An 18,799-nucleotide genomic window follows, 5' to 3' on the forward strand; every position below is an offset into this window, starting at 1 on the left:
GCTTGAGGCTTGCGTTACAGTGCATAAAGCAATTTTTGCCAACCTAACCTACATATACTAAACAAGAAGATAGGTTAGGTTAGGTTAGGTTAGGCAACAAACACGCACTGCCGTAAAAGAGGGAGATATGGGTGGATGGTAATATAGTATGCGTGTGCGTGTGTGCTTATAATATGTAGCATTATTAACTAGAGTGTGTTGGCAATTTACTTGCAACTAAAAAAAAAATAGAGATGCCAATTTTGCTGTAAGGTGAAGAGAGAGAGAGAGATTTATGGCCGGCAACAGTGGTGAGCGATGTCCTCTTATTGTAAATTTTTTCCAAGTCCCAAAAAAAAGAGAGAGGCCAATGTTTATATATTGTGACTTTTGTAAACTTCTCTCGGGGAAACGATGTGCCACACACACGTTCGCGCTTATGTATTGTGACGCAAACAAACAAACAAAATAATAATTGTTGTTTTTTAAGATTCCTGGCCCCTAACACCGCCAGGGTGCGTGGTGCCCAACCCAAAAAGGTTCTAACGGCTACGGCTCTAGATAACCGTACCTCTGTAGGGTTTCACGTGTTTTTTTTCCCCCCAAACTTCCATGAAACTCTACAGAGGACCTCCGTAATGCATGCAACGTGTACTAACGACTCTAGTGTTATTTGATGTTGTAATATTTTTGGATATAGAGTTTTATTGTGAGATATAGATAAAAATAATTATGTTTATTATAATATTTTCTTGATGAAGATGGAGAATATGTGTGTGTTACAAATAAAGTTGCATGCTTTTTTTTTAGTGTGTGTGTATGTGTTTTTGATGTTTCGACAGCATCTGAAACGATAAAAAAAGAAATTTTATTGTTAATTTTCACGTGTAAAAACAACAACAAATTTTTTGGTGCAAATTCTGATTGTCTCTCGTGCTATAGTGCAAAAAAGATATTGTAACTGATAACTAATGAAATTGACATTGTAACTGATCTGAACTAGTGAAATTCGTATTGTGCTATTGTAACTGATTGTGCTAGTACAAAAAATTTCTTATTTGTGCAAGAAAAGATGTTAAAAAACTTGTTAAAACTGCTCTGTGACCCTCTCGTTCTTCACGTCGTAGGCGAAGGACTTCTCTGCAATCAGGATGACACTGCATAGGGTATCCTCGGGCAAGGCATCGTGGAACTCGCAGACGACCTTGATGTTGGTTCGATCGTTGACCACAACCTTTTTTCTCTTAGATGTGTTGATGACGGTCATGGGTCTCCGTGCTTTGAACTCGCTGGGCGTGTAGTACATGTCCACGCTTCCCTCGGTCACGCGTTTGTAAGCCGAGAACGCTTCGTAAAGTTTGAGGTAATCGTTTTTTGTCACGTCGAGGTTGTAATTCTCGCGCGAGAACACTTCGTTGCGTCCATTCTTCAGATAAACGTTCTTGATCTTGCAGTCGTCGAACTTGCTGGAATTTTTCTCCTGATTCTTGTCCCGCCCGGTCTGAAAAAGCACTACGACGAAATCTGGCATGTCGAACTGTATGTTGTTGAACTGCGTCGTCACGTCGAATTCCATGTGACTTCCCGACGCCACCTTCTGCACGCACTGGTAACCGTGAAAGTGAATCGGCACCTGCGGATTTTTCAAGATCTCCGCTTTGTACTTGAGGGCGTAGTTCGTTTCGTATTCCACCACCGGCATTCTCAATTCCATGCTCCGGATGACGCACTTGGCTGCTTCGGGTAAAGTGTTGGCTATCGGCGTGGTGCCGTCCGGACCCAAAGTAGCGTATCGCATCAGTGCGTCGTTGTCGTTGGCCGCTCTTCGAAACGTGATCCTCAGTCCTCCCTTCCACATGATCTCCTTGTAGTCCGAGAAGAAACCAGGCAGCAGACGCATGGGAAAAAGCACCGTGTGACTTCTCGTCGATATTTTGGCCCCGGCTTCGAATCCCCCGGCCTGGTAGTACGCTGCGTCCGTTTTGGATAATTTCAACGTTCCCACTGCCGTCGACGTAATGCCTGGATAATCTATTCTGTCGATGACGGTGTTGTGTTTCCTCACCTCCACCTGCGAGAACAGGTGAGGCACGAAGTTGTCCACGAGTATCAAGTTTGCTGCTGCGGGAAACGCGTCTCCGCTTTTTTTCTTCACCACGTCGAATTGAAGGTAGAGGTCCGCTCTGTGAGGATGAACGAACCCGTCGCCTACGTCCACGTCGTATTCGATCTCCCTGTTTGCTTCGTTCAGATTGGCGAACGTAGGTTCTATTCATATTTTTACTTACGTATAGGCGTACATGATGAATCAGCAAACATATTTTTTCTAAGTCTTGCCGTTTCCAAGATAACCCTATTTCCGGTCGCCATTTTCGATTTCCGAGCATAGGTTCTATTCATATTTTACTCACGTATAGGCGTACGTGATGAATCCGAAAACAGATTTCTCCTAAGTCTTACCGTTTCCAAGATAACCCCACTTCCGGTCGCTATTTTCGATTTCCGAACATAGATTCTATTCATATTTTTTCTCACGTATAGGTGTACGTGATGAATCAGCAAACATATTTTTTCTAAGTCTTGCCGTTTCCAAGATAACCCTATTTCCGGTCGCTATTTTCGATTTCCGAGCATAGGTTCTATTCATATTTTTTCTCACATATAGGCGTACGTGACGAATCCGCAAACAGATTTCTCCTAAGTCTTACCGTTTCCAAGATAACGCCACTTCCGGTCGCCATTTTGGATTTCCGAGCATAGGTTCTATTCATATTTTTTCTCACATATAGGCGTACGTGATGAATCCGCAAACAGATTTCTCCTAAGTCTTACCGTTTCCAAGATAACGCCACTTCCGGTCGCCATTTTGGATTTCCGAACATAGGTTCTATTCATATTTTTTCTCACGTATAGGTGTACATGATGAATCACCAAACAGATTTTTCCTAAGTCTTACCGTTTCCAAGATAACCCCACTTCCGGTCGCCATTTTGGATTTCCGAGCATAGGTTCTATTCATACTTTTTCTCACGTATAGGTGTACATGATGAATCACCAAACAGATTCTTGCTAAGTCTTACTGTTTCCAAGATAACCCCACTTCCGGTCGCCATTTTGAATTTCCGAGCATAGGTTCTATTCATATTTTTTCTCACATATAGGTGTACATGACGAATCCGCAAACAGATTCTTGCTAAGTCTTACTGTTTCCAAGATAACCCCACTTCCGGTCGCCATTTTGAATTTCCGAGCATAGGTTCTATTCATATTTTTTCTCACATATAGGTGTACGTGATGAATCACCAAACAGATTTTTCATAAGTCATGAATTGGAGGGTTCTATGACAACCTATATTAATTCTCGTAAGAGAACAGAACGTGTCCTACGGGGCAAGTTAAGGGGCATGTGCATGGCCAAAGGGGGAGTTCCTTTGCGCGCTCAAGCATGATTTAATTTTATTATATTTTCAGATTGACCACAAAACAAGGTGTTGACAGGCAGTGTGTATATATATTGTAAGAAGATGTTTCATTATCAACCTCTACTTCTTGCAGTACATCCTGGACACAGCGTTGCAGGTTAACAAAGGACTTTTGGTCAGTATATATTTTTTTTCTTAAAACTGTTCGGTTACTCGCTCGTTCCTGACATCATACACAAAAGTTTTCTCCGCGATGAGGATGACGCTACACAGAGTGTCGGCAGGCAAGGCATCGTGGAACTCGCACACAATCTTGATGTTGGTGCGATCGTTAACAACCACCTGCTTTCTTTTAGATGTGTTGATGACGAACATGGGTCTGCGAGCTATGAACTCGTTTGGATTGTAGTACACGTCCACGTTACCGGAAGTCACTCGTTTGTAAGCTGTGTACGCCTCGTACAGTTTCAGGTAGTCCTCTTCTGCGATGTTTAGGTTGTAGTTCTCACGTGGGAAAACTTCGTTCCTGCCATTTTTGAGGTAAATGTTCTTAATCTTGCAGTTGTCGAACTGGCTTGAATTTTTCTCCTGATTGTTACCCCTTCCTGTCTGGAAGAGTACGGCTGCAAACTCGGGCATGTCGTACCGAATGTTGTTGAATTGCGTGGTTACGTCAAATTCGAAATGATTGCCGGAAGCAGGTTTTTGCACACACTGGTAGCCATAAAACTGAATGGACACTTGAGGATTCTTCAGGATGTCGGTTTTGTACTTGAGAGCATAGTTTGATTCGTATTCTACCACTGGCACGCGCAGCTCCATGGATCTTACAATACACTTGGCAGCGTCGGGTAGTGTGTTGGGAAGCAAGGTAGTCCCGTCCGGGCCCAAAGTGCTGTATCGCATCAGTGCGTCGTTGTCGTTGGCAGCTCTGCGAAAAGTGACGCGCAAACCACCCTTCCACATGATCTTCTTGTAGTCCGAGAAGAAACCGGGCAGCAGACGCATGGGAAACAGTACTGTGTGACTTTGAGTTTTGATTTTTGTACCTGCTTCGAATCCCCCTGCCTGGTAGTATGCTGCATCGGTCTTGGAGAGTTTCAGTGTTCCCACGGCAGTCGAGGTAATCCCGGGGTAGTTAACCCTATCGATGACGGTGCCGTGCTTTCTAACTTCCACCTGCGAGAATAGGTACGGCACAAAATTATCTACGAGTCTTAGGTTTGCGTTGGCAAGAAATGCTTCGCCGTTGTCTCTCTTCACTACATCAAACTTGACGTACAAATCAGCTCTGTGAGGGTGAATGAATCCATCCCCGACGTCCACATCGTATTCTATCTCTCGATTCGCTTCGTTAAGGTTGGCAAACGTGCGACGGTTGGGAGGGAAGGACTGCAACTCGTAACTTTCGATTTGTTCCATGATGGCTATTTATTATATGTTAATCTCCACGACGGCAGTGGTCGCGGCTCCAGCAAAATCAACCACCTCCCCTTTTTTGTTTGTCACTGCTAATTCTATGTTGTCTATGCGATTACGATATACAGGAAAGTATATCGGTGGGGAGGGTGTGTAGATAATTGGCTCCATGAACTCAGAGTTTGGTTTGAACGTAACGATAATACCTGTCTGCTTGTGACTCCCTGGGATGCCGTCAGAGGATTTGGTGATCATATCTTGATTATTTTTTACAGAGCAGTTCGGGTAGGTTGTTATTTATAGACCCCACCCCAATTTTTTTTTTGTTTTGTGTTCATGGCGATGGTCGTACCTAATGCGGCGACCCGTTCGCCCAGCGAGACGTCTCTGCTGACGAGTCTCCCGAAAGCTGCGTGCTCTAACTTTCTGTCAGCATCATGACGTACATCGAGATCGGTATTGGTATTGTAGGCAATATCGTGATTCTTGCATGCAGCATCCAGGGGATTCACACCCTTGTCGCCTCTTTTTAGTCGCTGTTCGAGTTTGGTACCGGGACCGCGGTACTGGTAACCTGGCAAGTGCATCTTGAAGGGTAGCTTGTTGATGATGTCGTTCACGAGACCTCGACCTTCGGCCACGTTCCAAAATTTCGGAGGTAGGGTGTTGATGATTTTGATGAGGTACCCTATGTCTTTGTCGTCATTCACAATGAAGTTGGCAAGCTTGGAGCTAACCATGTCCACAATTCCTACCTTCTCGTTGCGAAAGTTGCTGTTGGCTGTATTCTCCTCTCCTGCAATAACCAACAACCTGTCTATGAGCTTGCGCACGTCGTCAACCCACACAAACTTTTTGGGCAGGTTGTTGTAGAGTTTGACGCCGCTGCCTGTTTTGACCTGGTTCCATATCGGCTTGATGAGGTTCTTGTATTTTTCGCCGCTGCTAGATTTGACGCGATTCTGCGTAGCGTCGTTGTTTTGGTACAAGGCATCCGTCATGATCAAAATTTCCTTGTAACTTTGGTAATCTTCGTCTGTGTAATCTCTTGGCTGCTTTTTTTGGTGATGAGTTCCCACAGTCCAACCGTGCCGGGATACCTGTTCCAGCTGTTTTTCTCACCCAAATTGACTTTCACCTTGTCACCCTCGAACGTGACTTTCGATTTTCCGATTTTCCAAACCACGCCCTTGTTGAGTTCCATGGTTGGGTACAATCCGAAAACCTCGTTTTTCTCGAACTAAACTCAACGGCCTGTTGATCAATCAATTTTCGGAACGCTGCTCTTCTTGCTGGAACAGTGACGATTTCGGATTCGCGACGATCGACATGACGAGGAAACCCAACGACGGAAAATACAATCCGAAATCGTCACTGTTCCAGCAAGAAGAGCAGCGTTCCGAAAATTGATTGATCAACAGGCCGTTGAGTTTAGTTCGAGAAAAACGAGGTTTTCGGATTGTACCCAACCATGGAACTCAACAAGGGCGTGGTTTGGAAAATCGGAAAATCGAAAGTCACGTTCGAGAGTGACAAGGTGAAAGTCAATTTGGGTGAGAAAAACAGCTGGAACAGGTATCCCGGCACGGTTGGACTGTGGGAACTCATCACCAAAAAAAGCAGCCAAGAGATTACACAGACGAAGATTACCAAAGTTACAAGGAAATTTTGATCATGACGGATGCCTTGTACCAAAACAACGACGCTACGCAGAATCGCGTCAAATCTAGCAGCGGCGAAAAATACAAGAACCTCATCAAGCCGATATGGAACCAGGTCAAAACAGGCAGCGGCGTCAAACTCTACAACAACCTGCCCAAAAAGTTTGTGTGGGTTGACGACGTGCGCAAGCTCATAGACAGGTTGTTGGTTATTGCAGGAGAGGAGAATACAGCCAACAGCAACTTTCGCAACGAGAAGGTAGGAATTGTGGACATGGTTAGCTCCAAGCTTGCCAACTTCATTGTGAATGACGACAAAGACATAGGGTACCTCATCAAAATCATCAACACCCTACCTCCGAAATTTTGGAACGTGGCCGAAGGTCGAGGTCTCGTGAACGACATCATCAACAAGCTACCCTTCAAGATGCACTTGCCAGGTTACCAGTACCGCGGTCCCGGTACCAAACTCGAACAGCGACTAAAAAGAGGCGACAAGGGTGTGAATCCCCTGGATGCTGCATGCAAGAATCACGATATTGCCTACAATACCAATACCGATCTCGATGTACGTCATGATGCTGACAGAAAGTTAGAGCACGCAGCTTTCGGGAGACTCGTCAGCAGAGACGTCTCGCTGGGCGAACGGGTCGCCGCATTAGGTACGACCATCGCCATGAACACAAAACAAAAAAAAAATTGGGGTGGGGTCTATAAATAACAACCTACCCGAACTGCTCTGTAAAAAATAATCAAGATATGATCACCAAATCCTCTGACGGCATCCCAGGGAGTCACAAGCAGACAGGTATTATCGTTACGTTCAAACCAAACTCTGAGTTCATGGAGCCAATTATCTACACACCCTCCCCACCGATATACTTTCCTGTATATCGTAATCGCATAGACAACATAGAATTAGCAGTGACAAACAAAAAAGGGGAGGTGGTTGATTTTGCTGGAGCCGCGACCACTGCCGTCGTGGAGATTAACATATAATAAATAGCCATCATGGAACAAATCGAAAGTTACGAGTTGCAGTCCTTCCCTCCCAACCGTCGCACGTTTGCCAACCTTAACGAAGCGAATCGAGAGATAGAATACGATGTGGACGTCGGGGATGGATTCATTCACCCTCACAGAGCTGATTTGTACGTCAAGTTTGATGTAGTGAAGAGAGACAACGGCGAAGCATTTCTTGCCAACGCAAACCTAAGACTCGTAGATAATTTTGTGCCGTACCTATTCTCGCAGGTGGAAGTTAGAAAGCACGGCACCGTCATCGATAGGGTTGACTACCCCGGGATTACCTCGACTGCCGTGGGAACACTGAAACTCTCCAAGACCGATGCAGCATACTACCAGGCAGGGGGATTCGAAGCAGGTACAAAAATCAAAACTCAAAGTCACACAGTACTGTTTCCCATGCGTCTGCTGCCCGGTTTCTTCTCGGACTACAAGAAGATCATGTGGAAGGGTGGTTTGCGCGTCACTTTTCGCAGAGCTGCCAACGACAACGACGCACTGATGCGATACAGCACTTTGGACCCGGACGGGACTACCTTGCTTCCCAACACACTACCCGACGCTGCCAAGTGTATTGTAAGATCCATGGAGCTGCGCGTGCCAGTGGTAGAATACGAATCAAACTATGCTCTCAAGTACAAAACCGACATCCTGAAGAATCCTCAAGTGTCCATTCAGTTTTATGGCTACCAGTGTGTGCAAAAACCTGCTTCCGGCAATCATTTCGAATTTGACGTAACCACGCAATTCAACAACATTCGGTACGACATGCCCGAGTTTGCAGCCGTACTCTTCCAGACAGGAAGGGGTAACAATCAGGAGAAAAATTCAAGCCAGTTCGACAACTGCAAGATTAAGAACATTTACCTCAAAAATGGCAGGAACGAAGTTTTCCCACGTGAGAACTACAACCTAAACATCGCAGAAGAGGACTACCTGAAACTGTACGAGGCGTACACAGCTTACAAACGAGTGACTTCCGGTAACGTGGACGTGTACTACAATCCAAACGAGTTCATAGCTCGCAGACCCATGTTCGTCATCAACACATCTAAAAGAAAGCAGGTGGTTGTTAACGATCGCACCAACATCAAGATTGTGTGCGAGTTCCACGATGCCTTGCCTGCCGACACTCTGTGTAGCGTCATCCTCATCGCGGAGAAAACTTTTGTGTATGATGTCAGGAACGAGCGAGTAACCGAACAGTTTTAAAAAAATATATATATACTGACCAAAAGTCCTTTGTTAACCTGCAACGCTGTGTCCAGGATGTACTGCAAGAAGTAGAGGTTGATAATGAAACATCTTCTTACAATATATATACACACTGCCTGTCAACACCTTGTTTTGTGGTCAATCTGAAAATATAATAAAATTAAATCATGCTTGAGCGCGCAAAGGAACTCCCCCTTTGGCCATGCACATGCCCCTTAACTTGCCCCGTAGGACACGTTCTGTTCTCTTACGAGAATTAATATAGGTTGTCATAGAACCCTCCAATTCATGACTTATGAAAAATCTGTTTGGTGATTCATCACGTACACCTATATGTGAGAAAAAATATGAATAGAACCTATGCTCGGAAATCGAAAATAGCGACCGGAAGTGGGGTTATCTTGGAAACGGTAAGACTTAGGAGAAATCTGTTTTCGGATTCATCACGTACGCCTATACGTGAGTAAAATATGAATAGAACCTATGCTCGGAAATCGAAAATGGCGACCGGAAATAGGGTTATCTTGGAAACGGCAAGACTTAGAAAAAATATGTTTGCTGATTCATCATGTACGCCTATACGTAAGTAAAAATATGAATAGAACCTACGTTCGCCAATCTGAACGAAGCAAACAGGGAGATCGAATACGACGTGGACGTAGGCGACGGGTTCGTTCATCCTCACAGAGCGGACCTCTACCTTCAATTCGACGTGGTGAAGAAAAAAAGCGGAGACGCGTTTCCCGCAGCAGCAAACTTGATACTCGTGGACAACTTCGTGCCTCACCTGTTCTCGCAGGTGGAGGTGAGGAAACACAACACCGTCATCGACAGAATAGATTATCCAGGCATCACGTCGACGGCAGTGGGAACGTTGAAATTATCCAAAACGGACGCAGCGTACTACCAGGCCGGGGGATTCGAAGCCGGGGCCAAAATATCGACGAGAAGTCACACGGTGCTTTTTCCCATGCGTCTGCTGCCTGGTTTCTTCTCGGACTACAAGGAGATCATGTGGAAGGGAGGACTGAGGATCACGTTTCGAAGAGCGGCCAACGACAACGACGCACTGATGCGATACGCTACTTTGGGTCCGGACGGCACCACGCCGATAGCCAACACTTTACCCGAAGCAGCCAAGTGCGTCATCCGGAGCATGGAATTGAGAATGCCGGTGGTGGAATACGAAACGAACTACGCCCTCAAGTACAAAGCGGAGATCTTGAAAAATCCGCAGGTGCCGATTCACTTTCACGGTTACCAGTGCGTGCAGAAGGTGGCGTCGGGAAGTCACATGGAATTCGACGTGACGACGCAGTTCAACAACATACAGTTCGACATGCCAGATTTCGTCGTAGTGCTTTTTCAGACCGGGCGGGACAAGAATCAGGAGAAAAATTCCAGCAAGTTCGACGACTGCAAGATCAAGAACGTTTATCTGAAGAATGGACGCAACGAAGTGTTCTCGCGCGAGAATTACAACCTCGACGTGACAAAAAACGATTACCTCAAACTTTACGAAGCGTTCTCGGCTTACAAACGCGTGACCGAGGGAAGCGTGGACATGTACTACACGCCCAGCGAGTTCAAAGCACGGAGACCCATGACCGTCATCAACACATCTAAGAGAAAAAAGGTTGTGGTCAACGATCGAACCAACATCAAGGTCGTCTGCGAGTTCCACGATGCCTTGCCCGAGGATACCCTATGCAGTGTCATCCTGATTGCAGAGAAGTCCTTCGCCTACGACGTGAAGAACGAGAGGGTCACAGAGCAGTTTTAACAAGTTTTTTAACATCTTTTCTTGCACAAATAAGAAATTTTTTGTACTAGCACAATCAGTTACAATAGCACAATACGAATTTCACTAGTTCAGATCAGTTACAATGTCAATTTCATTAGTTATCAGTTACAATATCTTTTTTGCACTATAGCACGAGAGACAATCAGAATTTGCACAAAAAAATTTGTTGTTGTTTTTACACGTGAAAATTAACAATAAAATTTCTTTTTTTATCGTTTCAGATGCTGTCGAAACATCAAAAACACATACACACATACTAAAAAAAAGCATGCAACTTTATTTGTAACACACACATATTCTCCATCTTCATCAAGAAAATATTATAATAAACATAATTATTTTTATCTATATCTCACAATAAAACTCTATATCCAAAAATATTACAACATCAAATAACACTAGAGTCGTTAGTACACGTTGCATGCATTACGGAGGTCCTCTGTAGAGTTTCATGGAAGTTTGGGGGAAAAAAAAACACGTGAAACCCTACAGAGGTACGGTTATCTAGAGCCGTAGCCGTTAGAACCTTTTTGGGTTGGGCACCACGCACCCTGGCGGGGTTAGGGGCCAGGAATCTTAAAAAACAACAATTATTATTTTGTTTGTTTGTTTGCGTCACAATACATAAGCGCGCACGTGTGTGTGGCACATCGTTTCCCCGAGAGAAGTTTACAAAAGTCACAATATATAAACATTGGCCTCTCTCTTTTTTTTGGGACTTGGAAAAAATTTACAATAAGAGGACATCGCTCACCACTGTTGCCGGCCATAAATCTCTCTCTCTCTCTTCACCTTACAGCAAAATTGGCATCTCTATTTTTTTTTAGTTGCAAGTAAATTGCCAACACACTCTAGTTAATAATGCTACATATTATACGCACACACGCACACGCATACTATATTACCATCCACCCATATCTCCCTCTTTTACGGCAGTGCGTGTTTGTTGCCTAACCTAACCTAACCTAACCTAACCTAACCTATCTTCTTGTTTAGTATATGTAGGTTAGGTTGGCAAAAATTGCTTTATGCACTGTAACGCAAGCCTCAAGCAAAGTTGCCAGCTTCTTGCTTTAGGTTAGGTTAGACAAAAAAAACTGTAGGTGGGCTGTCGGTTGTTTAACTCCCCCCTCTCTCTTTCTCCTCTCTCTTTTTTTTGTAAAAAGCCATGGCAAAAGTACCAGTAGGTTGGCAACCTTGCTTTATGCACTGTAAGGCAAGCCTCAAGCAAGGTTGCCAGCTCCTTGCTTTAGGTTAGGTTAGGTTAGGTTAGAGTAGGTTAGGTTAGGTTAGGTTAGGTTAGGTTAGAGTAGGTTGGGTTAGGTTAGGTTAGGTTAGGTTAGGTTAGGTTAGGTTAGAGTAGGTTAGGTTAGGTTAGGTTAGGTTAGGTTAGAGTAGGTTAGGGTGGGTGTTGGCAGCTGTCGGTTGTTTAACTCTTCTCTCTCTCTCTTCTCTCTTTTTTTTGTAAAAAGCTATGGCAAAAATACCAGTGCTTTATGCACTGTAAGGCAAGTCTTAAGTAAAATTGCCAGCTCCTTGCTTTAGGTTAGGTTAGACCAAAAAAAGCTGTAGATGGGTGTTGGTACTTGTCGGTTGTTTAACTCTTCCCTCTCTCTCTCCTCTCTTTTTTTTTTTGTAAAAAATTATGGCAAAAATACCAGTAGGTTGGCAACCTTGCTTTATGCACTGTAAGACAAGCCTCAAGCAAGATTGCCAGCTCCTTGCTTTATGCACTGTAAGCCAAGCCTCAAGCAAGATTGCCAGCTCCTTGTTTTAGGCTAGGTTAGACAAAAAAAAACCTTGGTGATTTTTTTCGAGTAAAATATTAGCAACACTGCGAGAAAATAAGGCTTATGCCTTACAAGAGAAATCTATTAAGGCAAACCTCAAGCAAGGTTGCCAGCTCCTTGCTTTAGGCTACGTTAGACCCAAAAAAAACCTTGGTGATTTTTTCGAGTAAGCAGCTGGCAACACTGCGAGAAAATGAGGCTCATGCCTTACGAGAGAAATCCATTAAGGCGAGCCTCACCGAGCCTCATTTTCGGTTCCAGAACCGGCTTAATTGGACTACTATCTACTGTAAAATCAAATGTTAAAGATAATTCGAGACAGCTTTTCGCAGTTCTACATACTCAGACCGTATAATTTGGCATTGACCTACGGTTTTCATATATGATTTAGCTAGTATGCAATATGGTAACACAAGTGATCGAATCCTGGTCCCCTTGCATAGAGGACAAAACATTGTCACTATATTTAAGGAGGAGGCCATTTTCGAAATTAACACTCATCTGTATAACAATTACAATCAAGTTCTAACTCGATTCATGGGGAAAATTATGTGACAGTGATCGAATAAAATAAGAGAGAAAAGTTAAAGGGAATTATAATCTGAGAGGTACTATTATATTCTTATTTAAAGCTAGAAATCCAAAATAATCCTACGAGAGGGTCACAATACCAGTGGGATCAGAAAAGTAACAATACAGATAAACATATTAATGTATTTTCATGTGGTCAAACGGATAATTCATTTCGAAAAAAATTCGTAGACCTCGTGAATATTTGTTTTCGTTTGAATGTGTAATAGAGTTCACTTAATGCATAATATGTATATACTATTAAGAGCTTATTAACCCATTCTGTGTTTTATTATATTTCGAATCACATTGCTAAATGTTTCTTCGAATTGGTACGAGTAAAAGAATCAGATATCGACAGTTTCCTTTAAGTGTTTAGACATGCTTTAGAACACGTTAAGATTAATGCTTTATGCCCTATTAACAGTTTTATATAAATTCGGTCCAATTTCTTCCAACTTTATGAATAATGTATGATTTTTAGAAGTACATGAATTTTATAATACAGTAAATCCTCGTTAATCCAGACTAATGGGGGATAAGTTGACCGGTTTAACGAAAGTCAGGTTTAACTGAAATAACCTAAAATAACAGAGAAAAAGGCACTAAAACTCCATTTATAGCAACAAAACACGTTTATTATGGTGTATTTAAAGGGTATAGGTTTGTACAACCACGTATTATAGTGACCAGAGTTTTACAAAAATATGCCGAGGGCATCCCTGTGTCAATGCGTCTTCTTCCCGAAAGTCTGCAGGAAACAGAATTTTGTAAGTGGTTGTCTGCTTTTTCTTTTGGAAGTTCTCCCATGGACGTTGGATGTACGTATTCTTAGCCGTTACGAAGAAATATGATGAATGCGATTATTGACTTCTAGCGACATTTAATACCTTGCATTCTGTTTTTTTTCCTTTTGCCTGTCCAGATTAAGCCTAGTCCGGGTTATCGGTGTCCGGATTAACGAGGTTTTACTGTATAACTAAAATATATAAATATTAGTTAATTAGGTGTAATAGGTGCTCTCTCTATATAAAGCTATGTGATTATTCAAGAATTACCTGAAGGTATCTGATGTATGTTAAGGTTATTGAAAATTAAAGTAAAATCTTTAGTGTTGATTAAGCTATATAAATGCCCATAATGGACGTTAGTAAAAGTGAAACCAATATTTTGGGCTATTCTCAGACTCAAACCACGGTTATCCAGCGTGGTGAATCAGAGAGTTCTACATAATACTTTTAAATAGTTTAAGCTTGTAGTATGTAAGACACAGATCCGAGATGAACTCCATATATCCGAATTTGTGACAGAAGGTAGACAAAGGTGGACCGCCGAATTAAAATTCTCTTCCGGTGTAGATCAATGACAACAAGGTCTCGAGAACAAAAGAAAATATGATTCTCCAATCAGAAAAAGGGTCGTGTATTTTTCAGAGCGGGTTTTGGTCAAAGTAGATCACTTAATTAATATTCAGCTCAGGTTTGCACCAGAGTGCAGAATGCCTTATCATTGGTTCTATCAACGGTCGTTTTATAGAACAAATTATGATTACGCTGTGGTGCGGAACTTCTGAGCATTGAACTAAGTTGAGTTCACAGGTGTTTCAGAACAGATTTTTGCCAAAGTTGTTCCAGGAAGTAACATTGTGAGGAACCAAACAACAAAGGATAATGTAACTAATCAGTGAAGGGGGAGTGATTTTTCATAATATTTCACCATCTTTTATTCGGTGATGCCACAAGTATTTTCTAAGAGAACTACATGATATTGAACAATGAAATGAGTATATTATTTGACAGATGATGTATTTCAAGCGTATTGGTTTATAAGTATCAAATCTTTAGTTCCACTAGTGAACTTACTTTATGTGTAACTTATGTGTAGTTTATTTCAACAAGGCTCTTACTTTTTGTAAAACCTTTTGTGCGCTTATTTTGACTCAAATGAGGGGAATATATCGATTTAGGCAAGAGTTTTCTTATTGTTATTATATGTTGAACACTCAAAGGATACTTGGTAAATTTCTAAATGATTATTTCATTGGGATTTTATTCTTTTTTTTTGACTTACATTTCATTTGGTAAAGTTCCGAAAGCAAAAGCATTGCTTATGAGTTCAATTTCTCAACTACACTATTATATAATAATTTTTGCTAAAATATAACATATGAATGAATTATTTATGTCATCATTATCACATATTACAGATTTAATTTTATAGTTTGTATTGCAGTTTATCGTAAAGGACGACGAAAATTCAAAATTTATACTGATGACAAAGGATTGCAGTGGCTGCAGAACAGTAAGAATTGGAACAGTCGCTTGAAACCATATGGTGCTAGTGTGTATCATGGCGGCCATGTTGAAAGCCGCCATCTTGGAAATACATCTAGATTTTCAAATGGGAAGGGGGTCATGTAGTATATCATTTTACATGTTCGTTTTCTCAGAAATATGAATATGCAGGTATTTTTCCACTAACTTTATTTGGTGAGGGTATTTTCACAGTTGAAGTTCACATTCGGCATCCTGGAAGATGTGCTCTATGTGTTGCCCGTTCTGTACAGTAACATGCTTGTTTGATCAAGGTCCGGAGAACCGGGTGGCCACTCAGTGGGCCCTCTTCAACCAATCAAGTGACCTGAGAACTGTTCATCCAACCACTGCCTGACACAACGCGTAGTGCGGAGGCACGCCGTTATGCTGGAAATAGGATGATAGTCCGCCGTCTGGTTTCATCAATGAGGGGAACACATCTTCCTGGAGAATATTCAGATATCTCTCCCCATTCAGGTTGCCATGAATGAAGACAGGTCTCACAATTCGGGTGTTCCTTATCCCAAACCACACCATTACCTTTGCCACACCGACTTCCTTACAAGGATCTGTCCATGATGAGTTGGTAACTGACCAATAAAGATGGTTCTACTTATTTACCTCACCGTTCACGAATAGTATGGCCTGGTAGCTAAACAGAACACTTTTCGGGAACTAGGGATCCTCTTTGCAACTAGCCAAAGCCCAGTCTGCAAACTGCAACCGCCTGTCTGGGTCATCCTCAGTTAAGAACTGCTGCGTTTGAATTTTGTAGGGATGCCACTTGTTAGATGCAACACACGGAGTATGGACTTCTGACTTCTGGGACTGAAGCCAAACTCCGGGTACTACGTTCCGGCCTCTTGACTAAGGATGCCACGATTGCCGTTGCTGTTTCTTCGTCGGTAGCTGTTCTCGGCCGTCCACTACGTTCTGTGTCGGACACGGATCCCGTCTCCTTAAACGTTTGCATTACACGCAACACTGTGTTATGTGAGACGTCTCTCTCTGGATGCCAGCATTGAAATCTTCTGCAATGACCTTGGCACTGCGCTCTCCACTTATAACAACCATTTTGATCCGTTCTTGGACGGTTAGAGCCATGTTAGATCACCTGGAACAAATAAATACCAACCCATTACATTACGCCAAATGTGAACTTCAACTGTGAAAATATCCTCACCAAATAACGTTAGGAGAAGTAACTGCATATTCATATTTCTGAGAAAACACACATGTAAAATAGTATGCTACATGACACCATTCCCAATTAAAAGTCTGAATGTAATTCCAAGGTGGCGGCTTCCAAGATGGCCGCCATGATACACACTAGCCCCATCTGGCGTGACACCACTCAAATTACCCATATCTGAAATTTCATCGAACTCCGTCACGTAGTTTTCAAATTAAAAGGGTAGTGCCGGACTTTTGCCTCACCCTGTAGTAGGTTGAAAAGATAGGATAAGAAATAGAATATTTTATTTCCGGCAGAAAACAGTGCATTCATTCCGGAATGTAAAACGATCCACACCCCAGGTCATTAAGCTCTCGTTTGTCTGTTATCACGAAATCAAAATGGCGGTCATAGGGAAAATTTTAATTCCTGAACTCTGTTACTTAATTTGTTTTTTTTTTTAATGCAATTGGTAGTCTAAAATTGTATTACGGAAATAAGAAATGTACGCATGTATTGCACATATTAATATTCGCTGACAAAATGTAGATCTTACCTCTATTCCTATTTTTTTAACATTATTTTTTCAGATTTCTTCATTCCTAACAACTCTACTTACCTAGTCCTGAACAGAGATATGGAATTTCAGGTTAGAACTTTTATTTCAGCGTAATGTAAAGAATATTTTAGATTATGTATTATATAACCCACTATATACCTTTCTACTTTGATTCTGAACTTAGTGAACTGTGAATTTTGGAAAGTATATTTACATACTTTAGAATTAAAACTAATTGGCCATATACAGTATTTGCATATAATGGTGCAATAATAGTGTTCTCCATACTGCAAGTTTAGACAATATCTTGACTTACATATCTTCGTTCATTAAATGCAAATTGAAATCCAATACCCAAAGTAAAGCCACTGGAAAGACGAGGATCTACTGTAACATTGAATGTTAAAGATAATTCGAAACAGTTTGTTGCGCTTCGTACATACTCAGACCGTTTAATTTGGCTATGACCTACGGTTTGATGCACGATCTTAGCTAGTAGGCAATATGGTAACACCAGCAGTGACGGCGATTAGGAAGAAGCTATTGCCTCCACTTTTTGTATCTTTCGCTCCCGCATTATGTTAAACTTTATGGACCAAGGAAAAGTAAACTGTTCTCCCCCCGCAGTTTTGGCACTTTGTTCCCCGCTTTTAGAACCCAATCGGTGCCACTGAACACCAGTGATGGAATCCCTTGCTTGCAGGACAAAATATTATCACTATATTCGTGGAGGAGGCCATTTTCGTAATAAACTAGCATCTGAATAACATCTAAAATCAAGTTCTAACCCGATCCATGGAAAAACTTATGAGACAGTGTTCGACATAAACACGCCAATAAAGTAAATATTTTAAATGGAGGGAGTTTTCCCTTCTCCTGAAAATTTCAGGGACTGAAATGGAAAATAATTTCAACGAAGTCAGAAACTCATTGTACACTGATGAAAGTGAATCTTAAGTAGTATTTAATTTCGGTGTTCATTCTTAGACAGTGTCCATATTTCTACAGCTTTTAGTTGTTCTTCCTTGCATCTTTGTAACGTACCGGTTTCTGCACCACACAACGCTACACTTCACACAAAGAACTTCGTTAGTCACTTTCTTAGTTCATTGTCCAAAAGTCCATATATACACTTCTTAATTTACTAAAGGATTCTTGTGTCACTGTTATTCTCAATTTCCCTTACTGATTACAGCTCATGTAGGAATTCTCAAGTCAATTACCCTTGGTCTCTCCCTTGTATGCTGTTCTGCTTGTACAGCCATGTCGTTCGCAAATTTTATATGTTTGATTCTTCTTCTTTCTATTATTACCCTACCCGCTTCATTCTGAAGAAAGTTCTTTACCAATTCTTCGAAGTGGATGTCGAATATTGTACATGTCCTCTAATTTCACTTTCCTCTGTAATTTCTTCTATTCTCAATTTAACTAATTGTTTAATGTACAGATTGATGAGTCTCTCCTGTTTCCAATCTACACCAAACCTTTGAATATCTCCTCTGCTGAAAATGTTGTCTACTGTTCTCAGTAGATCAATTGAAACATCTACTGCGATCAAATTTTGAAATAGATATAAATAAAAATTGTTAATCAGGAGGAATTGAAAGTTATTTTACAGCAAATATGTTAATCGAAAAACACTACATACCATATAAAATATAATATTGAAGGGAAAATTTTCACTTATAGTTCTTCTACTGTATGTGTACTGTAGCTGTACATTAGACCAGCTAAAGGTGATTAATAGAAAATCATTTGGTTTCAGTATATTTTAGGGAACACAATAAGGTACAATTAAAAACAATAGATTTTTCTACTGAAAACAGCAAACATTTTCAGCAGGGCTGTAATTTCAAATAGAACCA

General features: G+C 41.7%; 2 protein-coding genes across 2 annotated transcripts in view; one reads left to right on the forward strand and one right to left on the reverse strand.

Annotated features, from left to right (window-relative positions):
* The window catches only part of LOC145981385 (uncharacterized), a 446,659-nt gene that overhangs the window by 289,048 nt on the left and 138,812 nt on the right, over window positions 1-18,799 (reverse strand). The gene's annotated exons all lie outside the window — the stretch shown is intronic.
* The window catches only part of LOC145981148 (uncharacterized), an 85,844-nt gene that overhangs the window by 64,296 nt on the left and 2,749 nt on the right, over window positions 1-18,799 (forward strand). The window contains exon 4 of the mRNA XM_083114274.1: window positions 16,966-17,024. Coding sequence (XP_082970400.1) covers window positions 16,966-17,024 — 59 coding nt within the window. The remainder of the gene's footprint in view (window positions 1-16,965; window positions 17,025-18,799) is intronic.

The sequence above is a fragment of the Lepisma saccharinum genome, chromosome 29, assembly GCF_977018435.1.
Source record: "Lepisma saccharinum chromosome 29, izLepSacc3.1, whole genome shotgun sequence".
In the NCBI taxonomy this organism is placed as follows: Eukaryota; Metazoa; Arthropoda; class Insecta; order Zygentoma; family Lepismatidae; genus Lepisma; species Lepisma saccharinum.